At 40.0% G+C, this 13,147-nt stretch overlaps 1 protein-coding gene across 12 annotated transcripts in view; it reads right to left on the minus strand.

The window, feature by feature from the left end:
* Positions 1–2,058: 2,058 nt before the first annotated feature.
* The window catches only part of STX17 (syntaxin 17), a 31,948-nt gene continuing 20,859 nt past the window's right edge, over positions 2,059–13,147 (minus strand). For 11 of the 12 annotated variants that reach the window (XM_014938494.1, XM_014938488.1, XM_014938491.1 and 8 more), the window contains 5 exons: positions 12,319–12,538; positions 7,995–8,113; positions 7,862–7,912; positions 5,692–5,778; positions 2,059–4,885 (listed from right to left, as the gene is read on the minus strand). In XM_014938494.1, coding sequence (XP_014793980.1) covers positions 4,646–4,885; positions 5,692–5,778; positions 7,862–7,912; positions 7,995–8,113; positions 12,319–12,538 — 717 coding nt within the window. In that variant the 3' untranslated portion in view covers positions 2,059–4,645. The remainder of the gene's footprint in view (positions 4,886–5,691; positions 5,779–7,861; positions 7,913–7,994; positions 8,114–12,318; positions 12,539–13,147) is intronic. The other variant, XM_014938497.1, reaches the window with a different exon arrangement.

A 13,147-nucleotide genomic window follows, 5' to 3' on the forward strand; every position in this document is an offset into this window, starting at 1 on the left:
TCTCGTGTGGTGCTTTACTGGGTGTAAATGTTGAAGTGATTAAACAATTCTAGTAAAATACCAAGTGAGGAAAGGAAAAGTTTTAATGGTGATGGCTGTACTTTGAATGAAGGGGCTGTATTGACCTGCTCTCATTTCCTGGAATTCGTAAGGTTGTTATATTATCCACACGGTTGTGTTAAAAGAACATGAATGTTGGAAACCCTTCAAAGTAGGAGAGGGCTAGGGCTGGACTGCCATCTTTTTTGTCAGTCCTAAATTAATCTCTGTATGTATGTGTTAGAATTAGTTGGGGGGTTGTTGGTTTTTTTTTTTCCCCTTGGGATCTTTGCCTTCCTGGCAGACATTTACTTTCTGAACAACCATTGCAAATTTTCTCTTACTCTTTTTGTCTGGTTTGTGCCTTATTTATTGTATATTCTTTGAATTCTGCTCTGAAGAAGGCATTACTACTTTCCTTGTGGGCTTTTCTGTTGTGCGTAATACTAGAACATGGTCTTTTCTCAATGAATCTTCAAGCTGTTTCAGATGAACACACAGAAGCTGTAAGATGGAAAAATATCTGTTAATTTGGGGTGCGTTGCTAGAGGTAAATTAATATTGGATTTGTAGATTTGTACAGTACACTTACTACAAAGAATCAAGGTCCGTGACTTGGGCCCCCAGGTTTTAATGTCCTTAAAGCAAGCTTGTTCTTTGGACCACTGGGTTCATGTTGACTCCAGCGAGTGCCCCAACTTCTGCAGTTCACAGCTCAGGGTTCCTTTTGCCTCTCAGCTGGATGCCACCTACTCGGTTATTGACAGGTGACAGACCATGGTGGCAAAACCTGATCTCAAGAGAGGCTGCTGTATCAAGTTCCTGCAGGAACAGGCACGTGAGCTTTCTAGAGAGCGATTTTGAGGAGGGAAGTTGCTGGTACCAACCAACCCTAAGCTACAGCAGATGCAGAATTGGTAGCTATGAAGAGTATTACAAGATTTTGTTTACGAGCACACTTTTTTTTGTTGATTTTGTTACTGCATTTCGGAGTGCACATTAAGTGCTTGAAAGTCAGGTCTTCTCCTGCCCCATTCTCCATCTCGTGCCAAAATCAAGCATTTCTGGCAGCTGTCATACCACCTTTCAGCTGGAATCCAAAGGATGTGAGCAGGGTGGGGTTTTAAGGCTGCCACTTGTTAACTGGAGGTGGTGCTCCAGAACTACTGGAGAACTTCTGGCACCTGAAATTTTAGTCAATTCCTGCATGGTGCCTACAAGGAGTTGTCTTACACCTTGAGATTCCCATTTCTCCTTGGGATTCTTTATCTATAAATGCTGTTTAGGAGATGTAGTCTACACTTCTATTTCTGGAGAGAGATGCTACCTCATCATACATCCAACAGTCCTCCACCGTTCCTTAATCCAAGGTTTTCTTTTTTGGGTTCTCAGAGCTTTGGCACCCCAGCACTAGGCAGACAATTGGATATAACAGTTTCATGACAGTTACGCACTCAAGTCCTTTCATTGTGTATTCATTAGAGGTTGAACAGCTAAAGTCTAGATGTGCCTATCATGATGTTGAGTATGGCTTGAACTTTTGAAGTATCTGATAATACAGAGGATTTGCCCAAAGAGAGCAAATGCTGGACAAATTGTGAGATGTGTTTTAGATTGAGCCCTTCAATTCTGATCACCTACATCAGTGGCTGTAACCCTTCGGTGCTCAGCTAACCACTCCCTTTAATGTTTCTCCAGGCTTTCATGGGAAGCTGTCAAACAATATTAGCATTATTCTCATACAGAACAAAACCATTCCAAACTCTCCTAAGTTCAATTAATTTTCTGATCTAGCCTATGTGTATGAGTGACAAGATGCACGCAACATTTTAGGAACTTGTATTAATTTCTGTCAATGTAAATATTTAATAGGTAAAGCATGTGTTTGGTAACTCAATTCAGCATTCTTAAATCTTGGTACTGCAATTATTTCAATAATACAAATATAGTGAGGGATTAGTCTTTTAGATGCTGAAAGGAAATAAACCCTGACATTCTCAATAAATATTACAACCAGGCTTGTAGGCAAGAACTTTTATTTGGTCTGAAAGAATGATCTATATCTTACACACCTAGCAATTTAAATGCTAGTTTGGTTACTCAGATGCCTGTCTTTTTTCACATATGTAAATAACCCATCTATCTTTAAAAAATCATAGCTTAAATAATAGTCTTCCAAGTCTAGTGTGTACATGGTTCTGAAATTGCTTCCTTAAAGATGGAAGGAGGAAGAATAGTTTTTGTGCTAGATGTTTCATAAAATGAGCACATACCAGGCTGAATTTGTATAAGCTGTGGCAGGAATTCAGTTTGATGACTTTAGATTGTCCTGGCATCAGTCCAGCGTGGGGGAAGAGGGTGGAGCCCTCGACGGCTCTGATGTGGCTGCTGGTATTTAAATGCACACAGTTTCGAAGCATAGAGAAGGAAAGCAGAGATGGCTTTTTCAAAATTATTCAAAGAATCAACCAGAGATTCTGATTAATAACGCTTTTATCCTTAGTTTCTTCCTTTAAATGTAGAAATTACATATCAAAGGAATAAACAGCCTTAGTATGAAGTTGTTACAACGGCATTTCATGTGTTTACATCCAAAGTAGATGCATGTGAAGAAAAGCGCTTTTTTTGCCTGACAGGAGCAAATGAGCCGAATTACTCCACTCCAGCTGATTTTACACTCCACTTTCCACTCCAGCTGATGTTACAGATGTAGGCACTGTGGCTCTAACTCACGCCGTTTTGACAACGTTCACAATTACTTGTGAAAACTATTCCTGCACACGTTGCTTCCCTGAGCCTCAGACCTATTTAAAATAGACACGGTGCTCTGATTGACAGCAATTTCAATTGCATCTTAAAAGTATTAAGAAAGAACTGTTCAGAAAAAGATACTTGTGCTGTAACTAACAGTTGCTTACAGTGTCTCTAGACACAAAACCCTATCACCTCTCATTAGCAGACAGTTATTTCCAATAATGGTATCAAAGCATTGGCAAAGAAAAGGGAGCTCTTTCTACAGTCTGCTTCCTTATACAGTATTCCCTGTTAGGGAGCCTTATCACCGAACACTGACTTCAGCAGTCACCTAATAAAACTGGACTCAAGCAGAGCTCAGGATGAATTGAACAATTTAAAAACTTTTAAAAAGCAGGTTCCCAGCCTCAATTTCTGTTCCCCTGAACAGCAGCAGCAATAGCATGGGAACTGTCCTGGAAGGATGGAGGTAGGACTATGTGCTGAACAGTAGATTATGTGACAACAGTGTGATTAAGTAACAATAAAACCACATTAACAGTCCTGTATTTAAAAAAAATGGAAGTTTCAGAAGCAAAAGTCTTAAGCAGCAAAATAGGGATGGTAAGAGGAACAGGCACCCGCTATAATAAGCCAGCAGAAGAGCTAACAGCATCTCACCCCATCCAGGCTCCACAGCATGTCCCAAACTCAGGAAAAGGCTGAGAGGCTGCTCTACAGTGCAAGTGGGAGCAGAAGTTTCAGAACTGAAGGAACAGCGTGCAGGAGGTGTGCATTTGCACAACAGACCCATCATCTGGGCTGTCAGCTGACGCTGGCACCATTTGAAGTGCGTCGCTGCTTCACCACCCTTTGAGCTGGTGCCTAATGCCACCCTTGAGAGACACTAAAGGCTGCTTCTGGGGAAGCCACTTAGCTCTCCCAGCAGAGCGCTGCTGGTGACAGGAGATGAGAAGCAAGGGCAATGGCTAGGTGCTGCTTAAGTAAACTGAGGCTTTGGGCTCAGAACGCCAGATCATGTCACTTCATCCTGGACAGTGTTCTCAGGACACGCCAAGGAGCTCAAGAGCCAGGGAAAAGTATTCTCCACTAGCAGTCCTGCACCGTTGCTGCTTTGACTGTTTAATTCTTGACTAGACTTTGAACAAGATGAGGAGTTTACAAATTAAAAAAATAAACAAACAAACAAAAAAACCCAACAGTACCAGAAGGGGAAAGCTGCTTATGATACTGAGCTCATTTGGCTGACAGTGGCAGATGTGGAATATACATGAGGGGTTTTTTTTTCCCACATTGCTCACCCAACATTTTCACCTTTTCCTATGGCAGTTAAGGCTTCCCTGTGCGTTCCTGAACAGGCACAGCCAGTCATATCCTGGGGGTATACAGAGGATGAGTTTGGGATTCCAGATAAATGAAAGTAAATATAAAGTACTACAGCAATAAAAGATAGATGGAGCTTATTTCCTTTTCTTTAGAGCACTGTAATAAAAGCTCCAGCTTCCGGGTGGCGTTCGTGGGACAGCACTAGGGTTTTCCAAATACCTCCCTGTATTGTCTGTAAGACACTTTGTGCAAATTTGGCATGAAGCACCTGTCACCCATCATTACAGCTGTGCATACAGTTCACCTAAGAAATATATAATTAAAAGTTATCTATATAATATCCAAAGGACCAATGTCACCACATCTGAAAAGCGAAATTCCGACATGACCGTTTCACCCCTGCCAAGTACCAGTGCTGTTGTCAACAATTCACACAACTCAGCCTTGTATCTACAGCAAAAGGCTGCAGAGTCTGTCATTAGCACGGCTACTACACGTTTGTTCTGAGTCAAAACGAATCTCTACTTCAGCTGGATTTTTTGGCACTTTGGCGAGAAAGCTCCGGACAGCTGGAAGAGGTCTGCTCAATGATTTTTTGTTTTCTTCTTTGTATCAATTTTCCACCTGTGAAACCCAAAATCCCACCACCAAGCGCAGCTGCAATTCCTGCCACTTTGAAGCCTGCAAGGAGACCAATAGGACCCCCCACCACTCCACCAATGACTGCACCTGCCACAGGCAGCGCTGCCAGCTTGTATTTTGCAGCCTGTAAAAGGGGAAAAAAAAAAAAAGAAAAGTTAGAATTCTTGCCTGTGGCGATGTGCATTTTCCCCTCATTGCTCTTGGCAATGACTCGAATGCTCAGTGATAAATAAACTTTAAAAAGAAAAGTTAGAATTCTTGCCTGTGGCGATGTGCATTTTCCCCTCATTGCTCTTGGCAATGACTCGAATGCTCAGTGATAAATAAACTTTAAAAATTAGTATTTAAAAAAAAAGATGATCTACTATCCCACATGTATGACAGAATGTACTGGAAACAATTCAAAATTGAGCTCTCTCACACATGCAGTTGTGAGCCAGGTCCTTTTACACGCTACTGCCTCATTATTTAATACCACTATTTAATACCTGGTCTCCATCATTAAATCAAATGAGTAACTGGGAAAATGCTCAGACTTTTCAGTAACATGCCCAAATCTGGGTTTGTGGCTTCTTAGCAACTATCCCTGACATCTACATGGAACGCGACTGAAATTGCATGCTTATTTATTTCATTCTTGTGAGCCAACTGTGGAATGCTCTTGTCTTTGCAGGTAAATCCAGGTAGCATCAGAATAGCATAAAAAAGGCCAAAAAAAACCCCAACCCATATTTCCTAGTAGCCTGGATGCGATAGAAAATTACAGGAGAGATTGATTATTTTTTTCCCCTGCTACCTGTGGGTCATTTCTTCCTTATTTCCTTAATTGCTGGCTCCCTCGTCATTAAAGACGGCAGATCAATGGGGTTAATACAGAGGATTGCTGGGAGGCCGAGTACCATTGATTCACCAGCAGGAGCAGATCCCTACCTTCCCCAAGTTTTTGGTTCCCTCTTCAACATTCACAGCAGCACTGTTGACATGGTCTTCAATCCTGTCAATCTTCTCCTGCTGCGACTAGATGCAAAGGAATTATGAGTGAGGTGACCTGCTGGGAAGCAGCAGTGAGCCAATACACACCATTTTAATGCCTGTAATCAGGGCCCCACAGCCGCTTTCATCTGCTACACACTGCAGCCGTGCAGCCTTAATGGTGCTTCATTAATAGCATCTGATCAACTGTGCTGAAACTGCAAACTTACTTTAAAAAAAATCTCAACTATTAAACAATAATACGGTGTGTGCATTAGACAATGTGTTGCTGCAGTTAAAACAACGCAAAACATATGATTTCTAAAGCTTTTCTGTGAATAGATGAACTCGTGTTCCAAAGGGAAAAATAATGCAAACTAGCCTTTTTGTTTCCTGCTGAGTTTCATGTTCAAAAAAAAATTCTATAAAGAGCATTTATAAGATCAGTACCAGCACCGACATACAAAGCTGCACCAAGAAATCTAAATAGAAGCATTTAATCATGACATTATAAAACCCTGACTTAACTTTACAAATAGAGTAGTGGCAGTACTGAAAATACACTTGATGTTGCTCTGTATTTAAGTGTTTAATTTTACAAAAACATTCCATCCCTTCTCCAAATGCAGTCAGATTCCCCTGCAGTCTCTCTCTGAGCAAACTGGAGCAGAAGATAAAGGGGGTTGTGGGTTTGTTTGTTCTTATTTTAATCTCAGCAGTACCCAGGCTGGTTTTATGTCATAAAATAATGAGATGGAAAATGTTCAGCTTAAAATAAAAGACGTTCTGAACGTTTTTTCCCCTCTTTCTAATTCAAAAACTGCTGAATCCATGAACTCTGGTATCCTCATCTACTATCCAATCCACACACTGTAGATGTTTGCTCTTACAGCTAATGATGGTTATGTGTAAAATCTGGAACAGGAACTCCCAGTTTTAGCTAAAGCTGCCAACATTTAGGCTACTAAATAAAAAAATTTGTAGTCCCTCTCCAGCCCAATGAATCTTAGTCTTTTTTTTTTTGTATATGTGAAGCAGCACGTATTCTGAGGCAAGGATAAAAGCTATTTTATCTATCCCACCTAGCCCAACAGCAAGGAGATAAAAGAACTCTCCTAGGAGATAAAAGAACTCTCCTAGGAGATAAAAGAACTGTGGGTTTAAATTCCCTGTGGCAAAGGAAGAACTAAACGTTGGAAACTGAGTGTGGATGATGAAGATGCACAACCTTCTGGCAGCTACATGAGCAGAGAAAGTGCAGGATAGAAGTGAGGGGAGCTTCAGAGTTTTCTAGTACTCCTGACAAGCGAGAAAAAGTACCCGAGAAACACCCACCCTGTGCAGAGAAGGTTATTGTCACCATTGTGATTAGAAATCCTAAAAATGAATGGGACCTGGGTAGAAGTCTGCAGTCAACACTGTAGAGCTTCTACTAATGTTCAGCTGGTGGCCAGGGGTACTGGCTAGAACATCAGGAGTTGCTCTGGTGACAAGAACTTGGGAGGAATTACCAGCATTACTGCTGAACCATTGCCTCCTCAAAAAATTACCTTGATAGTGCCTGAATCAATAGGAGAACCACAAAGATACTTGTAGCAGTGAGTCACTGATGTAGGGCAGGGAGAGCTGTTAGTTTTCTAACCAGATGGGGCAGCTGAGTAGTTAAACTCATGCTTTTGAACATTCCTCTTCTGTTGGCACTTGGAAAATCAAAAGAAAACCTTCCACCTTACTGCTAGACAATTTGATGTAAATGTGATATGCATCATCTATGACTTTGGAAAATATCTAATGTATTACCTATTTCCCATAGGTCCCAAGTAGCAAAGACAGGACCTTCATGCAGGCATCCCAGCTCCCTGTGGGGAAACTGCTCTGCCTCTACGGGCATTTTCCTGATGTTCCCAACAGTGACTAGGATTTTGTAGTCTTGAATATTGGCCTGAATAAATCCAGTTAATGTTATCCTGCTATCCCGCCACTTTGATCAAGCAGTAGTAGCTCAGTCCCACTTCAGATCACGGGCAGAAGTATTGCTTATCTTTTTTCCCCCCCAGGTAGGATTTACCCATTTGTCCTCTTTCTGTACCAGACTCTATGGAGGATAGAATAACAAATTAATACTTACGCTGACTAAGAGAGAAAAATCAGTCACCAACTGACTGAGCTGAATCAAGTCCTACAATAAAAAACAAATGTTATTTTGTATTAGTTGCTATAAACAGGAGCACCAGCGTGGCAGTAAGGGAGTTTCCACATACCCCTTCTAAAGTTTCCCAGGACTCAGCTGCGTTTTCTTCCTGAGGTATTTCGGGAAGGCGGGAGTAGATCTGGATTAAACTTTGGGAGCCGTCCTTCACTTCTGTGTTAGATAAAGTTTCTGAATGAGAAACATGATGCTGGTAAATAAATGCACTGGATCAGAATGCAGGTGATGTGCAAAGTTTCACATTCTTAATGTTTCTCAAGGATGAATTGATACCTAATTCAAGCCAAGGAACAACCCTGAAAGTGATCATACAGGGAAAAGCCTTACAGCACTAGACAGTTTCTTAAAAGGAAGTTATTGCCAAAGAAATTAATTCATTTCTATCAGTGCCCATTCACAATCAGTTCTGATATTAAGTTATACCATGGAATTCAGGGTCAGTTAATTAATTTTGTATCAACCAAGCTAAGAAAACTGAGCTCAGGACAAAATCTTTTTCATTTACAAACGACACATAAAAACCACGCTTCCAAAACTGAACCAACAGTTATTCATTTTATGATTGATTATTTATGCCCCTGGTTTGGTTGTCAGCCATGTGGGACTGAAAGAAGCTGGAGGAAAAGGCTTTGGAAGTAAAAGCAGTGAACAGCAAATAAGGTGCTGCCCAACATTCAGTGCAGGATCCAGTCGGGCAACGGTCCTGTGAGGATGACAAATGTTTGCAGCTCAGCAGTGTAAAGGAGATATTCTCAAGTATCTCCCTTTCCAAATCACCTGGAGTGAGTGCAAAAGGCATTAGGAGAAAGGGCAGTGGGAAAAACAGGGAACGAGAGACAGGTGGGTGGCACGGGGGGAGAGCAGATAGAACGAGCAGACACGCACGTGCCTTCTCCAGTCAGAGAGCCCAGTCTTGAGCCACTACAGGTGTGATGGACACGAGCGTAATTATGGACAAGTAATTACACGGTAATAAAGCATAACAACAAGCGAGTTTGTCTTGTCCCAGCAAGGATTAAGGAAAAGCTTGAGAGTATGAAAGGCAGACTGGAGAACATATGTATGTAACACAGTGCAATGTTAATCATCATCAACCATAAATTAACAGATCATGTTAATTTAGGCAACTTCTGAAGGAAGTTTCTGAAGGAAGAGAGCTACTTCGGTAGGATACCGACGTTTCCTCCATGGGAGGGTGGTATCAAGAGAAAGCTTAATATGGGGAAGACTGGTTAGATATGTCTAACAATAATAAAGTGTAAATATTGCATTAAAATGTTCTTTTGAAACAATTAATGTACCAAGGTACTATAATAATATTATATAACTGTTACTGTAACAGATATGAACAATGGAAAACAAATAAAAATAATCGTAGTCAATAAAAAGCGGTAATAATGCATGCTTACTCATGGAATTAATTTAAGATAAAATAAAAATGATACATTTTCATAACATTGTCCATTTTTCAACATTTTTATCCCAGTATCTCAAAATACATTAGGGACCTAATCTTCCTACTTTCAGATCAATGTAAGTCTAACATCAATGAAGCCGATATTGAGCTGTATTTACTAAGTAAGCAGAGTAGCAGAGTAACAAGGATGGAGTAAGCCATTTGGTGTTTTATTTTGGGCTTTTTTTTTTTTCTTTCTAATTATTTCTACGCCTCTTCTTTTAAGAATCCAGACATGGAAGGCCCTTCACCTTCTGCCGTCATCACCTGTTCTTCCAGAACATATTTTTCATCTATAGCATCAGATTAATTAATATTATATATCCAGTTCTGAAATATTCCTTTTCTCTTTCCAGTATAATTAATCATACATCTAAATGTGTCCATTTATGGATAAGCCAATTCTGCTACATACTCTGACATTTAACATCGTTTTAAAGTATTTTATTCCATTTCAATCCTTCAATCTTATTTCAAAATCACATTTCTTCTGCCAAGAAAAGCATACTCTTCCCTAATCATGCATGCTAAGTTGGTTGAAATTAAAACATTCATAATTCAAAAGCAAAAAAAAAAACCCAAAACTACTACTCACTAAGCACAATTGCCTCCTCGCAAATTATGTTCCCTATTCTGTTCTGTCTTTAATCTAAGCTGACCTATTGTAGAAAAGCACATCCTTCAACACAGAAGAATGATACTGAAGTTTTGCATGACACACATTCAAGAGAACTTAATTATAAGTAGGTTTACAGTGTTTTCATTTTCTACTAACTAAAAATTAGTGGAAAAAACATTCCTCAAGAAAATTCTTTAATCAAAAAAACCTAAAGAATAAAAAGGGTAAGAGAAGGTGAACTGACATTTGGGCTGAAAGTATGAGTAAGAAATTTATATTCACTAGTTCATGTTTTATCAAGTTTAACCAATTTTAATAGAACTGAGATTGGAAGTGGCTCCACCAGTTCCCTTACAGCATCTCCACAGAAATGCAGTAATACAAAACACCTCTGCAGATTTTATAGAGCAGCTTCGCACCTCATTACACTCAAGATAAAAATCTAATGCTCCAGAAGATTCAATATGTTGGTTAAAAGATCTTAGTAATTTTAAGAGTGGAGTCTCACCTTTTGTTAATATTTGTTCAAAATGCAATTAAATTCCCTTTCTATTGGACCCGAGGCGAGGATGGTGAAGGGGGGAAGGGACCAAATCATTTCAGTGACAGTGCCTTCTAAATGGGCGATTTGAATTTGTAAACTCCTTCCTTCTCTACCAGATGGGAAGCAACATGCCACAAAGAATGGGCCTACTGAAGCTCCTTTGATTAAGATCAGCAGCCAAGATTTGCTTTCAGGACTGCAGCCTCTAAGCACAAAAGAATAGGCAATATATTGCATCTGTGTTAGCAATTCAACAGAGCTGCTTTCACTGTCAGGCAAACTTGAAAAAAAAAACATATCTGTTTAATTGTATTTAGTTGTCTGCCTGTCTGTATGTTTCATTTTAAATGGGGTGAATTATTTCCTGTATTCCTCAGCAGACTTGCAGGAGCGTTGTCATTCCGGTAATATTTTTCTGTTCTTCTCATCCCAATCTCTCCGATCAATTTCTTGTCTTTCTGAAGTGCAGTTATGCTCAGTGTCCTTCGTACTTTAAAGGTATTTCAGATTAAAAAAGCAACCCTGTTCTTTGAAATTAAACTCTAGTTCCCATTTACTACCTATGTAACTGTTGGAAAAGCAATAAGCCAAGACAAGGCCTTTCCAATGAAATACCAGAATGTATTAAGGACAACTGCAGAAAGTTACCAAAAGAAGACATATTTTAAATTTAATTCTGATCGTAACAGAGAAGAGCTCACAAAGAGCCTGAAAGTAACGGCTAATATAGATGAAGGGGATCATTGAATACCAGAGTTCACTATTCTAAACTCAAGAGTAGAAGAATAAAGACAATGAGCTCCCTCTAAAAGAGCTATTAACACATTTGGCAAACTGATTAATAGGGGGAAGAAGTTCCTAAAGGATAACGGCCTGCAGAAGAGCTGGCAGACACTAATAAAACAGGCTATTCTGAAGATGACAGCAAATTGTCCTGATGCAGAGGAAAATGTTTATGGATTCAGCAAGAACTCTTCAATGCCCTGGATATCAAGAATTTGACACATAATTGAGTACATTTTGTAGAGAAAGGAGAGAAAACCAGCAAACATTTGAGCAACCAGGTCTACAGGGAGGTGTCCCTGCCCATGGCAGGGGGGTTGGAACTTGATGATCTTTAAGGTCCCTTCCAACTCTAACCATTCCATGATTCTATGACTTGTAGCATGTTATAGTGTGTTTTCAAAATATTTTCTTTAAATGGATTTATACTGTTTTCTGCTTTCTTTACAGTTACCAAAATAAAATGTTACAGGAAGAGACGTTCTCCTTTATATAGAAACTTGCTCCTCTTTTCCCAGTGTTTCAGCAGTGGCATATTATACTGTCTGTCACAAAAAAATTGTTTTCTTCTTGACGTCGCAAACACTAATTCAATGAAAATGGCCTAAATGATCGCTCACACACAACCAAGTGATTTGCAGGGGCAGGGGAAAGAAGTCAAGCTACTGTGAAACATGAATATAAGTGTTCTTAATATGAACAGTCTATTTCAAGACTGAAGGCTACAGGATCTTTTTCATGAAAGGCCACAACTATCTAATTTCTTAAGATACTTTAACTAGAGCATTCTTCACTTATCAAAACTCAGTCATAGGTCATGAGAAAAGTGTGGTGTAGAGAAAGAAAATCCACTTCTTGATTAACAATTATTCTTCAACTGAAATCTCATTTGTTTACTTGTTACTCTGGTCAGAAAACACGGATTAAATACAACAATATAGAATATCAGAGATACAGAAATTAAATTCTACTACCTCCTCCTACAGTTGCAGATCTGGTTAAAGAGGCATCCTCCTGTCTTTCAAGTTGCTTTTTAAGTTCTTCTGCAGATTCAGAATGGAGCTGCAGGAAGTCTTTTATGGCAAATGAAGCTTCCTCTTTGACTGGATTTATCATTCTCTGCAGAACTGGGATGTCTTCCTGTCGGACTCGCAAACAGAGTTTCTCCATCTCTCTCATGTTGGCTCGGAGTTGCTGTAATAGTTTTAAAAGTTATTTTGTAGCTTACTACATAAGGGCACCAGACACCTTTCGTGTTTGGGAAGCAACTATCATCTTGATTATCTTTAAATAAGCACAATAATAAATAGCATTTCTAAGTTTTAATAAACTACGACACAAAAAAACCCTCAAAAGTGCCAGCTTTCAAACAATCACAGAATGATACGGGGTTGGAAGGGACCTCTGGAGATCTAGTCCAATCCCCCTGCCAGAGCAGGTCACACAGGAACGCATCCAGGTGGGTTTTGAATGTCTCCAGAGACGGAAACTCCCCCACCTCTCTGGGCAGCCTGTTCCAGTGCTCTACCACCCTCAAAGTATCATGTTTAGATGGAACTTCTTATGTCCCATTAGGCATTGACCAGATCCCCCCTCAGCCTTTTCTTCTCCAGACTAAAAAGACCAAAGTCCCTCAGCCTTTCCTCATAAGAGATGTTCTAGGCCCCTAATCATCTTTTTAGTCCTCTGCTGTACTCCCTCCAGCAGTTCCATGTCCTTCTTGTTCTGGCTGGGCCCAGAACTGGACACAGTACTCCAGATGGGGCCTCACCAGGGCAGAGTAGAGGGGCAGGATGATCTCCC

The sequence above is a fragment of the Calidris pugnax genome, unplaced genomic scaffold, assembly GCF_001431845.1.
Source record: "Calidris pugnax isolate Ruff unplaced genomic scaffold, ASM143184v1 scaffold13, whole genome shotgun sequence".
In the NCBI taxonomy this organism is placed as follows: domain Eukaryota; kingdom Metazoa; phylum Chordata; class Aves; order Charadriiformes; family Scolopacidae; genus Calidris; species Calidris pugnax.